This window comes from Arvicanthis niloticus, chromosome X, assembly GCF_011762505.2.
Source record: "Arvicanthis niloticus isolate mArvNil1 chromosome X, mArvNil1.pat.X, whole genome shotgun sequence".
Lineage (NCBI taxonomy): Eukaryota > Metazoa > Chordata > Mammalia > Rodentia > Muridae > Arvicanthis > Arvicanthis niloticus.
In genome coordinates, this window is record NC_047679.1 from 54,639,283 (window position 1) to 54,665,548 (window position 26,266).

General features: G+C 37.3%; 1 protein-coding gene and 1 pseudogene across 1 annotated transcript in view; one reads left to right on the forward strand and one right to left on the reverse strand.

Annotated features, from left to right (window-relative positions):
- The window catches only part of Tex11 (testis expressed 11), a 245,179-nt gene extending 218,913 nt beyond the window's left edge, over window positions 1–26,266 (reverse strand). Inside the window, exons 1-4 of the mRNA XM_034486384.2 lie at window positions 26,211–26,266; window positions 16,908–17,029; window positions 9,732–9,816; window positions 3,790–3,869 (exon numbers count right to left, since the gene is read on the reverse strand). Coding sequence (XP_034342275.1) covers window positions 3,790–3,869; window positions 9,732–9,816; window positions 16,908–17,029; window positions 26,211–26,250 — 327 coding nt within the window. The 5' untranslated portion in view covers window positions 26,251–26,266. The remainder of the gene's footprint in view (window positions 1–3,789; window positions 3,870–9,731; window positions 9,817–16,907; window positions 17,030–26,210) is intronic.
- On the forward strand, window positions 25,827–26,166 carry LOC117694216 (large ribosomal subunit protein eL37-like; annotated as a pseudogene).

Here is a 26,266-nt window from a genome sequence, read left to right on the forward strand (position 1 = left end):
GCCGAGATATCAAAATACCTGATGTCAAATTACAATACAGGGCCTCAGTACAAAAACAGCATTTTACTGGCACAACACAGTCCATGTAGATTAATAAAATAACACAGAAATAAATTTGCACATCTATACCAATCTAATTTTTTACAAAAATACGGAAAACAAACCCTGGGGTAGGGTGGGGGTAACAGTTTCTTCATCAAATGGTATTAGGAAAATTGGATATCCATACACAGACGAAGAAAAGTAGAGCTCATACCAAAACAAAAAATCAATCCAATGACTTTAATGTAAGACCTGAAAAGCTGGAACTACTAGAAGAAAATATAATACAATTACTTCAAGATATAAGTTCTGGCAAGGGCATGCTGCATAGGACTCCTAAATTAGCACATGATATAATCCAATAATTGACAAATGAAGTTCCATAAAACTAAAATGCTTTTGCACAGCAAAGAAAATTATAGAATGAAAACAGATGACATAATGAGAGAGGAATTTTTTTTACCATCTATACATCTGATAGAGGACTGATATCTAAAATTTATAAAGAACTCAAAGAATTAAGGCCAAGTAAAGTATAATTGTGCACACTATAATCTCAGCAGAAGAAGGAAGGTCATCAATGCAAGTTCAAGGCTAAACTGATATATATTGTTAATTCCAGGCCAGCCCAGACTACCTAGGTAAGACATTGCCATTAAATAAATAAATAAATAAATAAATAAATAAATAAATCTCAAAGAAATATAATTAGCCAATGAATATATGAAAAAATGTTCAACATCATTATCCATCAGAAATCTAAAAATCAAAACCATATTAATATTCTATCTTACCCCAATCAGACTAGCTACCATCAAGAGAAAAAATAACAATGAATGCTAAAGAGATGCAGAAGGAAGTGTGGAAAGAACTATTGTACACTGCTAAGGGGTAAATTAGTATAATGTATGGAGGTTTCTCCAAAAAAAAAAAAAAAAAAAAAAACTAAAATAGAACTGCCAATAAACTCAGCTCTACTTCTCAAAGGCAAATACCCCTAGGAAGCTAAGTCAGCACACCACAGAAATATAGGCACATCTATGTTTATTGCAGCACTAGCCACAACCACCAAGATAGAGAATAAGCATAGACATTCATCAGCAGATGAATAATAAATAAAATGTGGCAAATATACATGATAGAGTTTTAGTCATCCATAAGAAAGAACAAAATAATATAATTTACAGAAAAAAAGGATGGTACTATAGACCATCATGTTAAAGGGAAATAAGCCACACTCAGAAATATCACACACTTTCTTTCATATGTAGAATCTCTCCCTCCCACCCTACCCCCACATGACATGGAACTAGAAAAGAGACCATTTGGGAGAGGAAGGAAATAAAGGAAGAGGGGAAAGATGTCAGAAGAGGGTAACAGGAAGATTAATATAAGCAAAGTACAATTATACACATTCATCAAATTGACATAATAAAACCATATATATATACTGAAAATTAATAAAAATTATTAACATTAAAAAGAAAAAAGAAGGGTAGCCATGAATTAATTATTCTATTTAGTGATAAATAAATGGAGAAATTGTGGTACTTAACTAATTTTTCTTTATGCTTAATCTTTATTGTTTTAGCACTTTAGTGCTTGCCTTGCAGGTATAAAAAGCTGGATCCAAACCCCTATAGGCAGGCAATGCCAAGCTACTATGCTGTTTTTAAATATTAATAACTAAAGGGGATGACTTTCTGTTTCAGCCATGATTGGATAGTTTGAGTCAAATCAGTTTTCCCACTGAAAATAGTATTTTATAAAGGCTGCACAAAACATTTAGGTGACTTCAGTCTTTGAAAGAAGGGAAATATAAAAGTAGACCCCACATTCAACATAGTTTTATCCCATCACATATGACAGAAGTTTGTTTACATATTATTAGCATATTTACCTATTTGTACTCATTTATAGTTCACAAAGCACTTCTCACAAAACTATAATTTTAACCCTATGGCACTGCACAACCAATATTATTCTCCTCATTTTACAAATGAGAAAACTAATTTTTAAAGGTTATATAGCTAGTAAGTCACAGGGCTAGAATTCATAACTCAGTCTTCATACTCCACATGCCATATGCTTGCTGGATATATAAGGCCATAGTCCCAACTACTTAGGAGACTGGCACAAGAGGATCACTTAAGACAAGTCTTTGAAATTAGACTGGGTAATAAAGTTATTACCTATTAGAATTACCTTGTTATCTATTAGAATTACCTATTAGAATTTCCCTTTAACAAAATTAGAATTCTGAGACTCTTGCCTCAAAAGTAAATAAACAGTCAGGCATGGTGACACACACCTTTAATCCCAGTACCACGAGGTAGAGGTAAAGACAGGATTATGTCTCTGAATTCAAGGCCAGTTTGGTCTACACACCAAATTCTAGGACAGCCAGGGCTGCATAGTGAGACCCTGTCTCAAAAAATGTAGAGCTGAAGAGATGCTGAGTGGTTAAGAGCACTTGCTGTTCCTCCAGAGGAAGATTTGACTCCCAGCACCCACAAAATGATTCAAAACCATCTGTAACTCTGGGTCCACGGAATCTGATGCCCTCTTCTGGCCTCCAAGGGCACTAGTCACACAAATGGTGCCGGTAAAACACCCAAACATATACATTCTTTAAGGAAATAAATAATAAATAGGTAAATAAATAAGCACGTAAGCCAAGCCTGATGACATACATAATCTCAGCACCTCAGGAGGAGGCTGAGGCAGGAGGATCATAAGTTCCAACTAAACCTGGGGTCTATGGTTTGAAATGAAGTGTTTCCCACAGGCTCATGTGCTTGAGAATTAGTCTTCAACTGGTGGTGCTACTGGAAATTTCAATGAGTCAGAACTGGCTAGAAGAAGTCAAGCACTGAGAACAGGTCCTTAGGACTACCTCGTCTCTGATCACTTCCATTTTGAGGGAAAAATATTGGGACACGGTCTTGATTTATAGCCCTCCTTGATCAACTTGGTATTAACTGTATAGTTTGAAATGGCCTCTAACTTTCCTCAATCCTCCTGCCTCAGCCCCCGAAATACTGAGATTACAGACATGTGCCACTAAGCCTGGCTTCCTTCAAGCCTTTTCTTTGCTTTATGGCTAGCATGATGTGAAGTGCTCTGCTTTACCACATGCATTATGCCACGACAGATTGGTATCTCTGAAACCATGAGCCAAAATATACTCTTCTTCATGTTGTTATATCACAGTATTTTGTCACACCAATTAGAAAGCCAGATAAAATACTGGGCTACAGAACCCTGTCAAAAATAATCAAAACAAATCAATCAACCAATCCTGAACTCCTTTCATTGCTGAATAGTTCAAATTTTTCATGAAAAAAAAAAGCCTGCTTTTTTTGTTTTCTGAGACAGACTGATGTGAAAATCTATATATAGCCCAGGCTGACTTCAAATTTGAGATCCTCCTGCCTTAGCTTCCTAAGTACGGAAATTAAAAGTATGTGCTACCATACCTGGCCTAGAAAAAAACTCCATCAAATTGGAGGTGATAAATGTATAAAAACAATTCATATAGAATCATATTTCAATATTTCTTTCATTGAAGCATTCTATTAAATACAGTATTTATAAGAACTACAATTATACTATCTATACTAATAAAAAAGAAACATGGATAACACTAAAGGTTTTTCTAGTTTTATACTAAGTTCAATTATTTTCATAGAAGTAATTACTCTGTCATTTAATCCTATTCCATTTATTCAGTTAATCAGTGCTTACCAAAATCTGTCTTTGAATAGCTTCTTCTGAAGAAATTGAGATTTCTTGCATACGTACCAGCCTGCACGCAATATAACACACTGCAAAAGAGTAATTAGATATCCATCAAACATAAAGCACAAATTTTCTTTTTATATATAAAGGAATCAATGATTAAAATGAAACCAGCTTTACTGTTTATAAAAAGAAGTTGTGGGTTTTTTATTTGTTTTTTGCAAAGTTTTGCTGTGGGTTTTGTTTAGTCTGAGTTTTTGTTGTTGTTTAAGACAGGGTCTCATGTGGGCCAGACTGACCTCAAATTTACTATGTAGCTGAGTCTAGGTTTGAATTCCTGAACCTCCAGCCTTCAACTCCTCAGTGATGGGATTATCACATAGACTACCACATCCAGAACAGTTTTTTCTTTAAAATATTTTTCATACAATGTATTTGATCATGTTCTTTCTCCTCCCCTAACTCCTCCAAGATTTTTCCTACCTCCCTACCCAACCAACTTTATCTTCGTTCTCTCTCTCTCTCTCTCTCTCTCTCTCTCTCTCTCTCTCTCTCTCTCTCTCTCTTTCTCTGGAAAGAAAAGCAAAACAAACAAAAAAAACATTAAGACAAAAAAACACCAAAACAAAACAAAAGCATACAAAAGCACATGGAATTCATTCATTTTGTTTTACACCCAGCATATTTAATCTTTTCTTTCCCTTTTTTCCTGTGCTAAGGTTCAAACAACTCACATAGTGAGTATTCTAGCACAGAGCTAACCTCCTAGGCCCCAAACAGGAATTTCAAAAGACCGTCTAAAAAATCAGTTTTCCAAAAGTAAAACACCTGACGTTTATCAAATGAATTGCTTGCTTACTAATCCTAGTCAAATATATTTAATTATCTATTATAATGTTTATAATTCTAACATCTTAATTTCTGTAGAAATTAAATCCTAAATCTTCACTGAGGATATCTGATACCACATAAAGCTCCCGAATCCTGCTGACAATAATCCTCAGCAGAGCTGCAACATATAGCTTATTCATCATCTAACAAATTTCTGGATATCAGGGTAGTTTCATGTTTTCTTCTAAAATCTGAAACTTTCTAAATATTTTCTTAGATGACATAAAAGTTCTTGAAATATAATTTATAAAATACAGGTGCCTTTATTATACAGTTGACTGTCACTGAAAATAGGAAAGTCTCCATGACAGTAACTTGTTCACATCTGCATTCTGCCTTATTGCATATGCAAGTTTTTAAAAATGATTTTACTTGAACTAGTTACCTATTACTTTTGAGACAGTCTCATACAGCCCAGGCTGGCCTCAAATTCATAAGTAATCAAGGGTGGGTGACCTTGAACTTCTGATCTTCCTGAGTGCTCAGATTACAGGCATGCACAACCATGCCTAATTTATGTAGTGCTAGAGATCAAACCCAGGATTTCACACATTCTGAGCAAGTCCTCTTCCAGCTGAACTCCATACCCAGTCAACTTTATGCTAGATGTAAGTAATCATTCTGCCCATGCTGGTACCATTTCTAATAAATGTTCCACTGTAAAAGAAATATTTCGCAGATAAAATTGTAGGATGGTTGAAGTAGTCAGATTTTTATTGCTTATCATGAAATGTAAAAATCTATCTCTTAAAGTTATTTCTTATGACAAATACTTTGGTGAAATAATTTCTAATTATATGTTTACACTGTTTTGAACTTCCAGTTTTTGAAATGTTGCCTTTCTTTTTGTTAATGTTTATTAATTGTTCATTTTCAAGAGCCCTGATGGTTCAATTACTCCCCTTCTTAAAGTTATCTTCAGTCCCATCTCCAAATTTTCTTTCATTCTACCTTCAAACATACTCAACTCACTTCATTCATATCTCAAAAAAAAAAAAAAAACCCAGCTGGTGGTGCACACCTTTAGTCCCAGCACTCGGGAAGTAGAAGAAGGTGAATTTCTGTGAGTTTAAGGCAAGCCTGGTCTCTATAGTGAGTTCTAGGACAGCCAGGTCTACAAAGAGAAACCCTGTCTCAAAAAAGGAAAAAAGAAAAACAAATAACTGTGTCTCAAACCTGTATCCCACTTTTCCTCTTCCTTTCAGTGCTAAACTTTCTAAAATTTGTTTTATAACTTTATGTATATATGTTTTCTCTACATTTATGTTTATGTACCACATATATGTCTGGTGCCCACAGAGGCAAGAAGGTGTCAGACTTATGAAACTAGAGTTAAAGATGTCTGAGAATGACCATGTGGGTGCTAGAAATTGAACCTAAGTCTTCGAGAAGAGCACAAGTACTCTGAATCACTGAGCCATCTCTACAGCCCTCTCCTAGCCTTTATATGAGATAAGAGATCACTAGCCTGTAACTTACTGTGTAGACCAGCCTGGCCTCAACTCACAAAAATCTGCCTGTCTCTGCCTTTTGTATGTAAGAATTAAAGAAATCCATCACCACACCTGGCTTAGATAAATGACCTTTTTAATTTTCATTTTACATGTTTGGGTATTTTGCCTACATATATGACTACATATCACATGCATGCCTAGTGCTCTGAAGGAGTCCAGAAGAAAGTGTCAGATCTCCTGGAACTGGACTTACAGATGGCTGTAAGCCACCATGTGGGTGCTGAAAATCAAACCCAGGTCCTCTGGAAGAACATCCAGTGCTCTTAACCACGAGACACTTTTCCAACCCCCAAACTTCTTAAAATACATAATTTATCTGCCTGTTTTCTTGCCACTCATAAAGCACAATGTTTCTCAACCTTGCCACTTTATTAAAATGGTACTCCCAAAGATTAGCTTCCTTGAGTATCATTATTTTCTCCTTCAGAGAACTCAACTACTCTTATAGCTTCCAGCTACCACCTTCACATGTGTAACTGACAAAACTACAGGCTCAGCCTGAGTGTCATATCTCCAATCTTACTGTTACCAGAAACAGTTTTAAGGGTGGAGAGAAAGTTCAGTGACAAGAGGCTCACTTAGTATAAATGAGGCCTTCAGCTCCCAACACACACACACACAATGTACAAGCCTACCCTCTATTTTAGGCTTTCCAACTTCTGTTCATTATTCCGTAATTCTTTCAAATTATAAAAAAAACTATAAGAATCTTGGTGACTTCTTTTCATCATTAACATAATCCAGACACACTGAATTTTGTTTATAAGGAGACAAACTATCTTCTAATCAACATAGTTGTAGAACAAATCACTTAAATCTTCCTGTAACATAGCTAATTCTTTACTAGGTCAAAGTACAACCCAAGTATCTAATTAAGAACTGATATGTAGCTGGGCAGTGGTAGTGTGTGCCTTTAATCTCAGCACTTGGGAAGCAGAGGCAGGTGGATCTCTATATGTTAGAGGCTAGTCTGGACTATAGAAGACAGTTCTAGGACTGCCATGGCTGTTATACAGATAAACCCTGTCTCAAAAATAAAACAAACCAAAAAATTGATATTTAAGCAAGATGTGGTAGGGCATACATGTACTTCCAGTACTTGGGAGGCTGAAGCAAAAGAATTACAAGTTCAAAGCCAGCCTGTGATACAGACCAAGTCTGAGGCCAGCCTAGGCTATATAACAAGCCCCTATCTTAAAAGTAACTTAAAAACTAACAACAAAAAAAGAACAGTAGGTTGAAAGAAATCCTGGGGCTGAAGACCTTCTTTATCTACTATATCCCTCATATTTAAGAATTAATGCATTTGCCGGGCGGTGGTGGCGCACGCCTTTAATCCCAGCACTTGGGAGGCAGAGGCAGGCGGATTTCTGAGTTCGAGGCCAGCCTGGTCTACAGGGTGAGTTCCAGGATAGCCAGAACTACACAGAGAAACCCTGTCTCGAAAAAAAAACAAACAAAAAAAGAATTAATGCATTTATTATCACAGAATTCACTTGTAGTGTTTCTCTAAAAGATAAATTTGTATTCTTCTTTCCTCAGAGCTATAGAAGTTAATGCACATGGAAGCAATAATACCCTTACTTATCTTAAAGCAAGGAAACTATTCTCTAAATAAAATAATAGAGGGGTAAACTCATGAATAAGGATATTCTTGTTTTCTTTATTTCTGACTTAGTGATGAGTAAAAGAATTTTTAATGTTTTTTATTGGATATTTTATTTATTTACATTTCAGATGTTATCCCCTTTCCCTATTCCCCACACCCATTAACCCCCTAACCCATCCATCCTCCTCCTTTTTTGCTTTTATACTGGTTAAATTACATGCAAATATTAAGGTCAGTTCTAGGTTGAGGAACTAGCAACACAATAGATGCAAATAGTCAGGGAACAAGCAAGACAATAAGCCCAGTCAAAGAACAAGCAGGACAATAAACAGAGTCTCAGGATCGCTCCTGTGATCACTATTTCTAAGGGCTTATCAGGATGACCAAAGTATCTGAGCCACTTCCCTGTCCTAGTGAAGTCATTTTCATGTCTGAAGCCTACTTCTTTGTTCTAGCTTAAGATTTAGATTCCTGCCTGAAATTACTTCTTTGTTTTAGCCTAAGATTTAGATTCCTGCCTGAAATTAGTTCTTTGTTCTAGCCTAAGATTTAGATTCCTGCCTGAGATTACTTCTTTGTTCTAGCCTAAGATTTAGATTCCTGCCTGAAATTACTTTGTTCTAGCCTAATGTCAGATTCCTGCCTGTAGTCCATTTCCTTGTCCTTGGCCAATGTCAGATTCCTGCCAGGCAACCCTAAAAGTTCTCCACATTTCCCTTTTTTTATTGCATAAACCATACTGAGCCTGTATTAGGTGGTTCTGACAAGAATGCCTTCCTTACCCGTTGTGGGATATGCATTATCAAAAGCAATGCACTTTTGTCTTAGGTTGGTAAGGCTCTGTATAGAATCTTACCCATCCTTGGCTTGCCAACCTGTTAAATTAATAACTTTGTCTGAGGGTGAATAAGAATATTCTTAATTATATCCACTACTAGCTACCTTATCTGAAATTGTGTAATTTCATTTATATTCACAAACATAAACACTTATTAAATCCTGCTTGCTGTATACAGAAAAAAGTAATTCACCTTTACAAAGTCAAGCAGAGTTCTTTACTTCAATGTGTCCTTTATAATTAAGTAGTAACTCTCATGAATGCATTTTCTATCACTATTCTTGTTCAAAAACAGCAACTGTCAGCACATTGGGTCTTAATTATTTTAGCTAAAGCAGATAAACCTTTACCAAACACTAAAGCATCCAAAAAGATGTTTGTCTTGGGTTTTCTCTTTGTTTTACTGTTCTCATTTTTCAGTCTTACAAATAGAAATAAATTCTATAGTTTCTCTTGGTAATTTACCACTATGTGTATTGGCTTTCCTCAGGAAAAAGTGATTCTTTAATTTAAAAGAAAATCAAGGAGCTAGAGAGATGGCTTCATAGTTAGAAATACTGACTACTCTTCCATAAGACCTGAGTTCAATTCCTAGCACCCACATGGTAGCTCACAACCATCTGTAACTTATGTATGTGGTATGCAGGTATATATGCAGGCAAAACACCAATACACATAAAATTAAAATGTAAAAGTCTAAATGCCTCACATGGCAATGTGTTTCATTCTAATATTAGCAGAAAGGGGAAGCAACTATTTCAAAGTCCTTAGGAATCTAGATGATTTTGACCTTGTCTTCCCAGTGATCCATGTTCTTTCACATTTCTTCCAGGTTTTATCTTCCCATCTTTTGATCAGCCTTGTTCATCTCCAGACTATCTTGCAGTGGTACCTTAAAACTTGTATTAACAAAGGGATACCTCTAAAAAAATCATGAACACTGGGAACCTATTAGTTTAGGAAACAGAAACTATTTGGTCGTCATTTAAAAAATTAATCCCTATGTAAGAACTTGTCACAACAGTCAAACTTCAGGAGTATTACCCAATGTCTAGTAAGATTATTTTTCAAAATGGGTCACAAAATGTATACATACGTTTAGCTGCCTGTTTTTTTCTCACAGACAGTTCTATTCTCTTAGTAACTGCCAAGTTCCACAGGTTCACTGCAATTTCTTCAATCTAGACAAAGGAAAACATTTGTTTAGCCAGTTAAGATAATCTCCACCTTCAGTTATTTATATTTTCTAGTATATTGGTATTGTGGGTCATTTCCTGACCCTCCAAATATAACCTCAATCCACTTCTCCTCACAGAAAACTTACCATCACTTAAGAGAAATTATCTTGCCCCCGAACATAATTTGTGTATTTCCATTTACGTATCTTTATTCATCTGGCTTACTTTAACCTGAATTATACCTCATTCCTTTGTCTTCCTGCAAATAGAATTTATGTTAGTCTTACTAGCAACATACACAAAACTTTTGGAAATCACTAGTTTGCTGACTTCTCTCCTTTTTGTCACCGCTCTGGCAGTTCAAGGAGGTCAAATTCAAAGTTACAGGAATATTATGCAAGCATTCCACCACTAAACCACCCTCAGCTCTTCTTATTTAAAATTTTATATTCATGGTCACACAATTTATCAATTAATTATAAAACTGTGCATCAGCTCTCCTCCAGCCGAGCAAGATGCCCAAAGGAAAGAAGGCCAAGGGGAAGAAGGTGGCCCCGACCCCCGCCGTCATCAAGAAACAGGAGGCCAAAAAAGGTGGTCAATCCTTTCTTCGATAAAAGGCCCAAGAACTTCGGCATTGGGCAGGACATCTAGCCTAAAAGAGATCTAACACGCTTCGTTAAGTGGCCCCGACACATCAGGCTGCAGCGGCAAAGAGCCATCCTCTATAAGCGGCTCAATTAACTACTGCCATTAACCAGTTCACCCAGGCCCTGGACAGGCAAACAGCTACTCAGCTGCTTAAGCTTGCCCACAAGTACAGGCCAGAGACAAAGCAAGAGAAGAAGCAAAAGCTACTGGCCTGTGATGAGAAGAAGGCTGCTGGCAAAGGGGACGTCCCAACTAAGAGACCACCTGTCCTCCGAGCAGGAGTCAATACAGTCACCACCTTGGTGGAGAACAAGAAGGCTCAGCTGGTGGTGAATGCCCATGATGTAGACTCCATTAAGCTGGTGGTTTTCCTGCCTGCCCTGTGTCAAAAGATGGGGGTGCCCTACTGCATCATCAAGGGAAAGGCCAGGCTGGGGCTCCTGGTCCACAGGAAGACATGCACCACTGTTACCTTCACACAGGTTAACTCGGAAGACAAGGGTGCTCTAGCTAAGCTGGTGGAAGCGATTAGGACCAATTATAATGACAGATATGAGGAGATCCACTGCCACTGGGGAGGCAACGTCCTGGGTCCTAAGTCTGTGGCTCCCATTGCCAAGCTGGAAAGGCAAAGGCTAAAGAACTCGCCACTAAACTGAATTAAAAATGTACACTGAGTTTTCTGTACATAAAAATAATTACAAAATTATCTTCACAAAAAAACCTGTGCATCATTTACTCTGATTTGGTTCAGCTTAGTTTGAGGGGATGGGGAGGGGGCAGAAGAGTAAAGTCTTTCTGTGTAGCCCTAGCTGGCCTGGCACTCTGGATATGGATCAGTTTGGCTTAGAATTTATAGCAATTCACCTGTCTCTGCCTCTTGAGTGATGGAAGTATAGGCATGCAACATTACCCCTGATGTGTTGATGTTTCTTGCCCTGGATTGATCCCAGGCTCTCTCCCATACAGGCAAATTTCTAAAACTAAACTACAACCAAAAGTTATTTTTAACTAGTTATAGTTTTTATCCTTGTTTTCCAAATGGGCTTCTTGGTAGAAAATATCATGCCATATATATATTAAACATAGTACATGCAAAAATATTAAATAAAGAATATATATTTAAATAATAGGATTCATCATTTTATTATGTTTCATTCTGGGAACCAAGGGACAAAGTTTTTAAATGCTCCTCTAAGGTTTATCTTTATATAAGGCAGAACCTGGTTAACAGAATAAAAAGTTAACCAAGCCTACAGTGTATCAAGGAAAAATGAAGACTGAAGATAATATGTATAAAAAATAGCTGGAGAGAAAGCTTAGCAGTGAAAACCATTGTCTGCTCTTCCAAAGGACCTGAGTTCAATTCCTAGCACTCATGTGGCAGCTCACAACTTCCTGTAACTCCAGTTCCAAGGGATCAGACACCCTCACACAGACACACACAAAAACAAAATATCATGTACATAAAATAAAAATAAATCATTTTTAAAAATACTTATACATGTAATTAGGTTGAGGGGGTGCTATAACTTAATGGTAGCATGCTTCCCTAAATCCATCCTCAGCTCTGATTCCCAATTCTGAAAAATTGGGGAAAAAAACTTTGGTTTGGTTTCTGGCAAAAAAAAAAAAAAAAAAAAAAAAAAAAAACCAAAACTTTGAAGGCAGTAACTGAGCCTGGATGAAACTACTGTCTGAGATCAATATAACATAGCCTTGATTTAAGTCTCCTAAGGTGTGATAGTGAATAATGGGAGATTCTACATATAATTACTTTATGACAAATATATTGCTAGTAACTGATTAAAGGCAGTGAGTAAAATACACCTACTAAAAATCACAGTGATGGTGTAAGTTTTTATTCTATACTATGGATGGAAGCCAGGGCCCTGTAAATACTAGATAAGAGTATACTAGACAAGATATATACCACAAAACTATATCCCCAGGTCTATATTTTACTAAGTCTTTTTTTCTCCAGTACCTTCTTTCTCATCTAAACCTCCACCTTTTTTTCTGTTTGAGATTCCATTTAGACAGACAGATAATTTAGCATAGGTGCCTTTTCACTTTCCTATTCTGGGGTAAATTTTCATGCCCACCTCTATCTGTCTCACATAGTATAATCACTATTGTAATACCTGACTTTCACATAAATTATATCACCAAAAACATGTAAAGTTTTAAGAGGAAAAATGAATTTTCACATTAAAACATCTTTTTTCTGCTCTCATATATTACATCCTGACTGCAGCTTCCACTCCCTCCTCTCCTCCCAGTCCCCCCCCCCAACACCTCCCTCCCCTCTTCCCCAGATCCACTCCTCCTCCTTTCCCTTCAGAGATCAGGCCTCCCAGGGATCTCAACTAAACAAGTTATGATAAGACTAGACACAAACCCTTATATTAAGGCTAAACTAGGCAACCCAGTAGGAGGAAAGGGTTCCTAAAGCAGGCAAAAGAGCTAGAGACAACCCCTGTTCCCACTTTTAAAATTCCCACAAGAAGACCAAGCTATAAAACCACAACATATATACAAAGGACCTAGGTTAGATCCATGCAGGCTCCCTGATTATCAGTTCAGTTCCTGTGAGCTCCTATGGGCCCAGACTAGTTGATTCTGCAGGTTTTCTTGTGGTATCCTTAACTCCTCTGGCTCCTACAATCCTTCCCTCCTCTGTCCTGAATGTTTGACTGTGGGTCTCTGCATTTGAAGCCTCTCTGATGATCATTATGCTAGGCTCCTTAAAGACCTATCTTTTGGCATTTTGAAAAGCAATTTGGCAATATGTAGAATTAACCAAAATTGTTCATATATTTTGCCCTACTAATTGCTCTTCTGAGACCCATTCTAAGAAAATAATACAAGTGGGAAATAATCATTGTACTTAATAATGTGCCTTTTATTATTATGATAGAGAAAATATGGAACAATATACATAGTCAATAATGAAGAAATGCAAAAATAAATTTTAATAAATTCCCTTGAAAGGATATGATTCAGCCATTTTAAAACAGTCACAGCAGGTGAGATGGCTCAGTAGGTAAAGGTAAAGGTAAATTTTCACATAAGCCTGACAGCTTGAGTCCAATCCCTGGAATTCACATTAGTGTGTGTGTATAGGGAGCACATATTCCATGCCATGTGGAGATCAGATGACAACTTTGTGAAGCCACACACAACACATGATAAATTTTAAAAATAAAAATAGTGGTCCCTAACGCGGTGGTACATGTCTTTAATCCCAGCAGTTGGAAGGTAAAGGCAGGTGATTTCTCTGAATTTGAGGCCAACATGATCTACATAGTGAGTCCCAGGTCAGCCACAGCTATATAATGAGACCCTATCTCAAAACAACAAAATAAAGGGAAAGAAAGAAAGAAAGCCTTAATATGAGAAATGTTCTTATATCTGGTGAAAATATAAGATACAAAATTATATAGGCAAAAAATGTACTAATATAAATTTACCTCCAAAAGAGCTTTAATAAGATCATGGATCTTGATGAAGTGAGTGCCAAAATATTGATACACATTTAAATGAATCCCCAAAATAAGCTGTGCTGATCAATAAATAGTGAACAAATACAGATGGTAAATGGATGGTGAACAAAGACAGTAAAAAAGAGCTAAGAATAAGAGTACTGGTTTAACATGAGTGAGGCCAAGTTCAATCCCCTGTACTGGAAAATAAAAGAAAGGAAAGAAAGGAGGAAGCCTAACTGTAGGATCTAAATTACTGCTAGAGAAGTCTCCACTGGAACTTGGGCAGGGCTCAGTGCATGGGATCAAATCCTGGACTTCACAAATGCTAACCAAACCCTATACCACTAAGCTATGGCCCCAGCCCCCAACTTTTGTTTCTGGAAAATATTATAATAAAATTGAACAGAAAGAGAAGAAATTGTTTTACAATAAAAAATCTTTACATGTGCATTATAATTATTGCTATGTAAAATTTAAATGTAGTAGTTACTAAAGGAAACATACAAAGTGATAGTTATGTTACAATTATATGAATATAGGTGATGATTTCTCCTTACTCAAAATTCCCACTTATACTACACCATGATATTTAAATACATTTGTATCTTTCTATATTTTATTAGAAGGGACAAAGTTAATTATAATTATAAATACTTGAAAGGCACAATATGTGTAAATTTTAAGACATATGTATTAAATGCCTAATATTTGTCTGATTTTCTGTTAGGTCTGCATAAATGTATAATAATAAACATGTCTATGGCTGGAGAGATGGCTCAGAGGTTAAAAGCACTTATTCTTGTAGAGGACCCAGATTCAGTTCCCAGCACCCACATGATGAAATATACTTATCCATAATGCCAGTTCCAATGGATCTAGCACGTCTCCTGGCCTCTACAGGTACCAGGCACACATGCAGACAAAATACTCATCTATATATAAAATAAGGAAATCTTTAAAAAATAATAAATACATCCAGTATTTGAACACTGTAAGATTAAGCTTTCTAGAAATAAAATTTAAGCTATTTCCAAAACCAAGTGAACTTTCTTAGAAAATCGAACCAGACTATTTAAATTTTTATTATATGTATGTGTTTGTTTGTATATTTATTTATGTATTTATGGTAGATGGAGAAGCATATGTGTGGCAATCAGAAGATAACTTGTGGGTCCCAAGGATGAAACTTAGGTGACCAGGCTCCATGGCTTTAACTACTGAGCCATCACATTACCCCAAGACCAGGCTCTTGATATTGAACTTTATAACTTTTTACTAACAATTAAGTCCAAGTAAAGGTTATAATTTTAAAAGACTTACAGACTAAGTAATCTGCTAAAAGACATTATAACTAATCAACAAGTTCAGCAAGGCTACAAGAAGATCAATATATAAATGTAATGAATGGTAGGCTGAGACTCAGCTCACTGACAGACTGCATACCTAGCATGCACGAGGCCCAGGTTCAATCCCCAGCACAAGAAAACACAAGGAAGAAAAAAAAAGTTCAACTGAATTTCTATGCAACAATTAATAGTCTGAAATTTAAATTGCTATATTTTCAAAAACATTATCAAGACTATAAAGTATTCAGGAATAAAACTATCAAAATAAGTTCAAAATTAAAACTAAAGAAATGAAACTAAGAAATGAAAGATGACCTAATGAATATAAAAACATAACATTTTATAGGTAAAAAAGTTAATATCAACTTAATATTAAGATAAAAATGTTCACTAAACTTACCTATAAATTTGTTTATGGAATATGTATGTGTATACGTATATGTATATGCTTTGTCTGCATATCACAACAGATCACATTATGGGACAGTTATAAGCGACCATATGAAAATTTAACTCAGGACCTCTAGAAGAACAGAAGAGCAATCTCTCCAGCCCCTGACCTATATAAATTCAACTGCAGTCTTGATCAAAGTTCTGTCATCTTTGCATAAACTGATGAGATAAATCTAGAATTCATATGGAAATTCAAAATACCAGTAATATTCAAAATCAGTCTTGAAAACAAAGAACAAACTTAGGGAACTCACATTTTCTAATTTCAAAATTTACTGCAAAGCTACACTGTAGTAATAGCATAGGGAAAGACAGTGGAAGAGAATAAAGTCCAGAAATAAACCTTCACTGTATGGTTAACAGACTTTGAACAAGGGTGCTGAGACAAATCCAATGGAGAAAACATCTTCTGAAAATGATGCTGCAACAACTTGTTACCCCACATGCAAAAGAATAAAGTTGAACTCCTTTTTCATACCATCTACAAACTGAGGGGGCTGGAGACATATATGACATAGTGTACACATATATGAACATTAAAAAAATATTAAATTTCTATTCTTTTTTATTTGTGTGGAAGGCAACACATATGCAGACAATTATGAAAATTGATTTTCTCCTATCATGTGTATCTTAGGAATCAAACTGAGGTTAGGCTTGGCAAGAGGTACCTTTCTTTACCTGCTGAGCCATCTCACTGGTCCTAAAACCCTTACAGGAAAATACAGCAATAAATAGGTGCTAGAAAATTGTGCATCCATGAGGACCTGAGCTTGGACCCCCAAACACCCACATGTCAAATCCAGACATGGTGATGTACACCTATAATGCTAGCACTGGGAAGGCAGAAACAGAAGGTCCAGTATGCCTTACAGGCTATCTAGTCTTGCCTAGTCAGGGAGCACCAGGTACCAGGTTCAGTGTGAGACCCTGTCAAAAAAAAAAAAAATAAGGGGGGGGGTGGCTAGAGAGATGATTAGTGGTTAAGAGCAAATCTTGCAGGGGACCTGAGTACAGCTCCAGGGGATCTGATGCCTCTGGCCTCTATAGGCACCTGTAGTCACATGCCAAACCCACATGCAGACACATACTTGTGCATACTTAAATCTTTAAACATCACCCAAATTATCATGAACAAAATTATATTTTTACCAACCTGAAAATTCTGTATTTCAGTCAGAGACTCCCTGTTGAAATTTGATATGTTCATGAAGAATTTGTCGATCATTTCATGTAGTCTCCATGAATTACCAGTTATGATCAGCGTTTTAATAATTTCTGAAATAACAATGAATAGTCAGTGTGCTATGAACTTTTTGCAATTGGTTAAAGTTAGCAAAGCATTGTCAAATTTGTTCCTAGATCTTTGGCCAAATAAATACAGCATTAAGTAAAAACTGAAAATAAAATTTCTTTTAGCTAAAAATAGGGTACAATTATCACTGAGATTAACTTGAACTTGGTGATCACTACTCATTCTCAGAAAATAAAATGTATTGACTCCACAAAGACTAATGTTATTTTTAGATAAAGTTAAAACAACTACAAAATGGACATTAGCAATGCCTTCCAACTTAAATATATATATATAGAAAATTGAGGACAGTGGATATATATCCTTTAAAACTGAAATATTTATTATTACTTGCAAGCATTGGTCAAACATTAATTTATTCTAGATCTGAAGTATTGGCCTTGCTTTGTAAGGAAAATAAATGACATGTCCAATTAGAGACAACATTGTCCAGTTATTGAATCTGTATAAATGATGTCACTATTTTCTAAACAATCTGAGCACCAGATCCTCCATATAGCCAAATCTTACCAGGCCATGGAATTCAGTAAAGCAAAAACCAATCAAATAAACAAACATGAATGTAGACTCAAATTGATACCTTTCATATTATCAAAATTGAGAAAATATTTTCCAACCTAGTGTAACACAGTTTCCATAAGGTACATCTTTTCTTTTCCTTCTGAACATCATACAAAATGCAAAATGTTATGTTTACTCATAAAAATACTATAAAAGCATCTCCTAACAGTGCTAAAAAGGTGTATGTCTGTAAGGGGTGTGTGCAGTTGGTACTCAGAGCCTCATACATGTTACACAAGTGCTATAACACTAAACTACACTTCCAACTTCAACAAACAGATCTTAAATCTGCTACAATTATCATTTTTCACCTAAATGTTAGAAGATAGATTCAAATAAAGACTTCGCAAAGCAAAGTATGTTCAAATATTTTTATAGCACATGGAAACTATAGTATCTGCTTGTGATGGCTACTTTTATGTCAGCTTGAAACACACTAATTACCTGAAAAGAGGGAACCTCAGTTGAAAACTGCCTCTACAAGATCTGACTGTAGGGTATTTTCTCAATTAGTGATCGAGGAGGGAGGGCCCAGCCCATTGTGGGTGGTACCATCCCAGGGCTGGTGGTCCTGGGTTCTATAATAAAGCAGGCTGAGCAAACCAGGGGAAGCAAGCCAATAAGCAGCACCCATCTATGGCTTCTGCATCAGCTCCTGCCTCTGGGTACCTGCATTGTTTGAGTGCCTGTCTGACTTCATTTGATAATCAGAGGTAAGGAAGTGTAAGCCTAATAAACCCCTTCCTCTGCAACTTGATTTTGATCATGATGTTTCATTACAGTAATATTAACCCTAACTAGGACACCACAGGATAAGCAGAAATATAGAAAATATACCTAACTTCCTTTAACACTATAGGTGATAAGATATATCTGAAAAACTAAACCTATACCTTTTCTTCTTCCCATAACTTATTTAATATAAAGATTCATATGAAATAACATTTCATATGAAAATAGTAATTTCAAAATAATTATGATCCCTTCAAAATACATTTTCAGTGTCAAGCAGTGGAACAACTTCATTGATGCCAGCAGAGGCAATGGCATACTGCAGTCATTTAGTATAAAACGTAGTCAGAAAAGCTGAGTAGAGAGTAGACATCACATAGCTGAATAAGGGTTACATGAGAAAGGAGAAATTTACTATTAAAAGAAGCTCACAGAAGAGCTTCTAAATGCAATCTTCCTAAGATGTGAAGACAGCATGTCACATTAAGGTCGTATCAAGTAAAATCATACACTGGAAACAAAAACAAAATGGTTAAATAAAGCTATCAGAATAAAGTATAATTTATGGCATGATTTCAGTCTATCTAATTTAAAAAGATTCCTGCTAGCTTAAACTCTGGCATCATTCTATTATGGTGACCCTGTTAACTAGCATCAATTAATGCTAATTAGATAAACAAGAGTCTACATACAATGTAATAGAAAATAAACATTCCCTGTCTTTGAAGAAGGAAATTTCTATTACGACATGGAAAATTCTACAAAAAGGCCTGTCTGTGTGCCCCGCCACAGGCAACCTCAGTGACCTCCATTGGCTCAACCGTCAGTCAAAAGCCAAAGCTGCTCAAAGGTCTACCAGGGTCAGTTCAAGATTCTATCTCATGTCACAATGATTACATTCAACTACTTTAGGGAGAAAAGAACAAAAAGCAAGATGTCATGGCTCACACCTGAAATCTAAGTACTTAAGAAAACCAGCCTACACTAAAGAGTGAGACCCCTCATCTCAAAAAAGATGTCAGCGGGGGTAGGGGGAGGTGGGATTAGCATGCACTTAGTGCTTCAGACTCAAGGTTTTATCAGATGCATTTTCATTTAATGTTTTAATCTACTCTATACAGGAAACATTATTTTGTAAAATAGTTATTGTTAAATAACTTCCAGCACTGAAAAGAGTGGAAACAGTAGAAAACAGTAATAAAGCACCTCGGCTATAGAGCACTTAACCTAGCAAAAACAAAGTGAGTTCAAAAAAATGAAGTAACTTCTTAGATGACATAAATAGAAAATAATATTGTGGGATATTATTAAAATATGTGGGATAAGTGACAAACTAAGAAAACTATAGGGAAAAAATACACATAAAGAAGGGAAACATACACTACCACCACCAGGAACAACAACAAAATAACAGGAATCAACAATTATTGGTCATTAATATCTCTCAGCATCAGTGGACTCAATTCCCCAATTAAAAGACACAGGCTAACAGACTGGATAGGAAACAGGACCTATTATTCTGCTGCATACAAAAAACACACCTCAGCAACAACAACAAAAAAAAGTTTTCCAAGCAAACATACCCAACATCAAATTACAAAACACCCACAGAAAATACTTTGGAGAGATGGTGGTCAAATCCAGCCTGATGGTAGTCTCTTGTTCTTATAACCTGTTATCTTTTCTTATCCCTTACAGCTAAGCCTTTCTTTTCTTTCTTTCTTTTCTTTTCTTTCTTTCTTTCTTTTTTTTTTTTTTTTTTTTGGTTTTTCGAGACAGGGTTTCTCTGTGTAGCCCCTGGCTGTCCTGGAACTCACTCTGTAGACCAGGCTGGCCTCGAATTCAGAAATCCGCCTGCCTCTGCCTCCCAAGTGCTGGGATTAAAGGTGTGTGCCACCACCGCCCGGCAAGCCTTTCTTTCTTCCTTCCTTCCTTCCTTCCTTCCTTCCTTCCTTCCTTCCTTCCTTCCTTCCTTTCTTCCTTCCTTCCTTCCTTTGGTGAATGTGTTATATTGGGGTTTTTGTTGTTGTTTTTCCTCCCTCTTTTTTCCCCAAGATGGGGGAGGGAGGGTAGAATCTGTGACACAGGTGTAGCCCTGGCTGTCCTAGAACTTGCTCTGTAGACCAGGCTGCCCTCAAACACAAAGTTCTGCCTGCCTCTGCCTCCTGAGTGCTGGGCTTAAAGGTCTATGTCACTACTGCTCAGCTAGTTCTTCTCTCTTTTTATGTAATTAAAATCTTGTTTCATATAATATATTTTGATCATATTATTTTCCCTGTTCTAACTCCTCCCAGATCCTACCCACCTTCCTACCCACCCAACTTCATGGCCAGATAGATAGATAGATAGATAGATAGATAGATAGATAGATGTCCACAAATCAAAACAAACAAAAAATCAATAAGACAAAAATCAAACAAGCAAAAATTCCCCCCCCCAAAAAATAAACATGGAATCTGTTCTGTGTTGACCAACTACTCCTATTCATTGTGCATGCCACAGAGTGTGGCTGATATCCAGTGATACTCCATTAAAGAAAACTAAGTTTTCCCTTTTCTAGCAGGCATCAATTGCAAATACCTTTTTGATTAGAAGTGGGACTCTGTGTCTTCCTCCTTTTTGCAGTGCTGGGACTTTGGTCTTGTGCCTGCTGTCACAGTCTGTGAGTTCATGTGTGTATCAGTACTGTTATATCTGGAAGGCACTGTTTTCTAGAGTCATCCACTACCATTGGCTCTTATAATCTTTCTGCCACCTCTTCCACATAAGCCATGTTCTTCTTGACAAAGAATATTCAGCTTAAGATCTCTTTTGTTTTGGTTACTGTGGCTACCAAAGTTTATGTATATATATATTTAAGCAACTTTAATTCAATTAATAAATGAATTTCTGCTTGCTGAGAACAATATATTGGGCACTATGGTTTCCTATCTATAAACAATGTAAACTGCACAAAATATAGTCAGCACTTAATATCTATGAATTTGCATCCATGTATTCAAGGAGCTTTAAAATATTTGTAAAAGACCAGGTGCAGTAGAACAGGCCTATATGAAGAAGAAGAATCACTTAAGGCCTGGATTTCCACATCATCCTGAACAAATGGAAGCTGTGTCATTCATCAGAAAATGAATGCAACTAGAGTTCAATGTATTAAGCAAATTCAGTCAGTTTCAGAAGACAAATATAGTACAGCAGTGGTGGTTCACAACTTTAGCTGCAGCTCTTGAGAAACAGAGGCAGGCAGATCTCTGTGAGTCCAAGGCCAGCCTGGTCTACATAGAGAGTAGTTCCAGGACAGTCAGGGTTACAAAGAGAGATCTTGTCTCAAAAACCAAAAACAGAAACAGATATGTCATTGATGGGCCTTAAACTTTATAGATATATAAAATCCTCATGTACTGAGGACATGAAAGTAGAAACAAGACAGGCAGTGGTGGCGTACGCCTTTAATCCCAGCACTTGGGAGGCAGAGGCAGGCAGATTTCTGTGAGTTCAAGGCCAACCTGGTCTACAGAGTGAGTTCCAGGACAGCCAGGGTTACACAGAGAGACCCTGTGTCTTATTAATTAATTAATTAATTAAACTACAAATGGGAAAAACAAAACGTATAGGAGGATGTACACAGATTATACAAACTCTGAAATTTTATATAAAGAATTTGAGCAGTGGAGGATTAAGGGAGAATCCTGGAAGCAATCCTCCATATGTACCAAAGGATGCTTACAAGAGATCAGTCCAAAGGTTAATAAATCAAAAGATAGATAATTAAGTCTCCACACAAGGCATTTTTAACTTTCCATTACTAACAGAATTCACTAGCTATCTAGAGAATTAGTAAACAAAAATCTCACAAACAATTATGCACTATGGTATTTTCATAGTAACAGAAATATAAGAGGCTTAGCTGAATTCTCATGTGAATTTTCAAATCAGCAACAAAAATCATCATCAAGTTTTTCTAAGGGGCCAGAGGCATATAATTCATTGACAGACTATATGCATAGCATGCCTGAAGCCCTGGGTTTAATCTTTCACACACACACACACACACACACACACACACACACACACACAAACTAATAAATCAATTTAAAAATGAAGGACATAACTGGCAGTACTGTTGCTATCTTTGTATGCAATATGAATGAAACACATAAGTTATTAGGTTTTGATAAATTCATTCAATAAACATTTAACAATAGCTAACAAGATATACTTCTCTTCCTTAAGGAGCTTATAGTCATTTTCACACATGGTATATGTTAATATACATCTTTCAATCAACCAAGTTTTCAAAGTTATGTCATCTTAAAATAACAGTAACACACAATTTTACAACTTAAAATAACAGTAACACAATTTTACAATTGCTCGAAATATGGCATAAAGAAGTTAACTTGTCCAGTACCAACATCATTAAAAGCAAAGCCTTGAGCAGTATCAAGGCAACTACACTTCAACTGGCATCCAAACATCCAGAGAAAATAAGCAGTGGGGGTGCTGTTTGTTTTTGAGACAGGGTCTCTCACTGTGTACCTTTGGCTAGCCTAGGACTTGCTATATCGACCAGGCTAGTCTCACAGAGATCTGCCTGCCTCTGCCAAACAAGTGCTAGGGTTGTTGCAGAAAACCTGACACCCTCTGACCTCTGCAGGCACCAGGCACACAGGTAGTGCATAGACAGACATGCAGTCAAAATACCTTACATATAAAATAAAAATAAGTTAATCTTTTTAAAATTAATTTCATCTATTTCTTTATATGCTTAATGTGTCTACTAGAATATTTTAAATTAAATATGTAGCTCATTAATTTCTACTAGACAGGGCTGGTATTGAGTACAACTATATTCAAGATTTTTTTATACATGTTTGAAAGTTTCATTATATATCCTAAGTGGGCTTCAAATTCATTACGTAGTTCAGGATACCCTTAAACTCACAATCCTCCTGTGTTAACCTCTGGGAGTGTTGAGATTACAAGTATACACCACCACACCCAGCTCTATTTTCTGAAGACCTTATGGAATAAACAATCATAAATATATCAATAAAAGAAAATATAAACTTGGATATAATATATCACAAGGGCATTTACATAACATCAAACTAAAGAAGCTAAAAGGCCAAAGAAAGGAAAATAAGAATTTGTCTCCAAACTAACCATAAGAAAAGGTATTATGTAAAGCCTGACGATGCTGTTTGCTTACTCAAGGCATGGTCTCATTATACTGCCTAGGATGGCCTCAAACTGACCTCCTATCTTGCAGAAAATGCTTTTGTGTGTGTGTGTGTGTGTGTGTGTGTGTGTGTGTGTGTGTGTGTGTATGTATGTTTGCAAGCATCTTTACTGGCTAAGCCATCTCACCTGCCCTTACAGTGACTTTTTAAAAACAATAAATAAAAGCCTGGCAGTGGTGGCGCACGCCTTTAATCCCAGAACTTGGGGGCAGAGACAGGTGGATTTCTGAGTTCGAGGCCAGCCTGGTCTACAGAGTGAGTTCCAGGACAGCCAGGGGCTACACAAAGAAACCTTGTCTCGAAAAACAAAAAACAAAACAAAAAAAAAAAAAAAAAAAAAAAAAAAAAAAACAGAAAGAAAAGAAAAAAAAAGAAAAAAAAAAAAAAAAAGAAGAAAAAAAACAATAAATAAATTTTAAATTTCTTAAAGATAAACTTCTTTATAGTCCTGAGTTTGAATGCCTTGTGATGACAGCAGTTTTCTGAAAAACTCATTTTACAAGCAGAACATACAGTGCTTAGTTGCCTTGATACTATAGAAGCAAATGTTCTCCTTCCTCAAACCCTTACAACTTTTTAAATGTACTTTTAACACAGTATTTTTCAGGTTAAACAGTGTAATTCTGCATCTCCTAGGATTCCTGGGAAAAGCCATAGATGCCCAGAATATAAGCTATGGATTGTAAATTTTATTTTCTTACACTAGCTCATAAAAGGTTCGAAATATTGATTATAGTACATAAATGCGGAAAAACTGGAGCACTGGGTACTCTGAAAAGACAAATAGACAAACCTGCATGTGTATCTCTGCAGTGCTGGGCTTCCGACCCAGAGGAAGACAAACACTGCCACAGAGCTATCTCCCAGCTTGTTTTCCTTTTGTTTTGTTTTGTGAAACAATATCTGAGGTATTGTTCCAGCCCCAGTCTTACAAATGCTGGGATTACAGGCCAGGTGTGGTGTTAGACACCTGCACTCTGGACGCTACGGTAGGAAGATTGCAAGTTTGAGGATAGCCCGAGCTAATAAAGTTCTAGGTCGGCCTGAGACACAGAGTAAAAACTCTCCCTCAGCCGGGCAGTGGTGGCGCACGCCTTTAATCCCAGTACTTGGGAGGCAGAGGCAGGAGGATTTCTGAGTTCGGGGCCAACCTGGTCTACAGCGTGAGTTCCAGGACAGCCAGAGCTACACAGAGAAACCCTGTCTCCAAAAAAAAAAAAAAAAAAAAATCGGGCGGTGGTGGCGCACGCCTTTAATCCCAGCACTTGGGAGGCAGAGGCAGGCGGATTTCTGAGTTCGAGGCCAGCCTGGTCTACAGCGTGAGTTCCAGGACAGCCAGAGCTACACAGAGAAACCCTGTCTCCAAAAAAAAAAAAAAAAAAAAAAAAAAAATCGGGCGGTGGTGGCGCACACCTTTAATCCCAGCACTTGGGAGGTAGAGGCAGGCGGATTTCTGAGTTCGGGGCCAACCTGGTCTACAGCGTGAGTTCCAGGACAGCCAGAGCTACACAGAGAAACCCTGTCTCCAAAAAAAAAAAAAAAAAAAATCGGGCGGTGGTGGCGCACGCCTTTAATCCCAGCACTTGGGAGGCAGAGGCAGGCGGATTTCTGAGTTCGAGGCCAGCCTGGTCTACAGCGTGAGTTCCAGGACAGCCAGAGCTACACAGAGAAACCCTGTCTCCAAAAAAAAAAAAAAAAAATCGGGCGGTGGTGGCGCACGCCTTTAATCCCAGCACTTGGGAGGCAGAGGCAGGCGGATTTCTGAGTTCGAGGCCAGCCTGGTTTACAGAGTGAGTTCCAGGACAGCCAGGGCTACACAGAGAAACCCTGTCTCGAAAAACCAAAAAAAAAAAAAAAAAAAAAAAAAAAACGCCTCTCCCTCAAGAAGCCAAAGAGGGGCTCTTCCAGTCTCTTCGGCTTCGGAGGCACGAGCAACATTTCAAAAAGAACGGAACACCATCTGGAACCCCAGCCGGCATGAGCAACATGACAAAAGGAACGGAACCCCATCTGGAACCCCATCCTGCACGAGCAACAAGACGAAAGGAACGGAACCCCATCCGGCACGAGCAACATGACAAAAGGAACGGAACCCCATCTGGAACCCCATCCTGCACGAGCAACATGACAAAAGGAACGGAACCCCATCTGGAACCCCATCTGGCACGAGCAACAAGACGAAAGGAATGGAACCCCATCTGGAACCCCATCCTGCACGAGCAACATGACAGAAGAATGGAACCCCATCCGGCATGAGCAACATGACAAAAGGAACGGAACCCCATCCTTTGGAAAGCGTCCCAATAAGCAGCCCACATTGTACTGTCGGCCGCGGTGGCTCTAAGGACTACCACTTTCAGAAGCCCATCTGTGGCAATTGTGACTACCCTGCCAAATGCAAGAGAAAGTATAGCTGGAGTGCCAAGACTAAGAGACGAAATACCACCGGGACTGGGTGGATGAGGCACCTAAAGACTGCCTATGGACGATTCAGACATGGATTCCGTGAAGGAACAACACCTAAACACAAAAGGGCAGCTGTTGCCGCAACTAGTTCATCTTAATGATTTCCTTCAGTCATAAATGTTACCATACAAAGCTTGGTTACCTCTAAAGTCCATGAAACAGAGGTCACCAATGCCATCCATTTTTGAAATGTCTGGA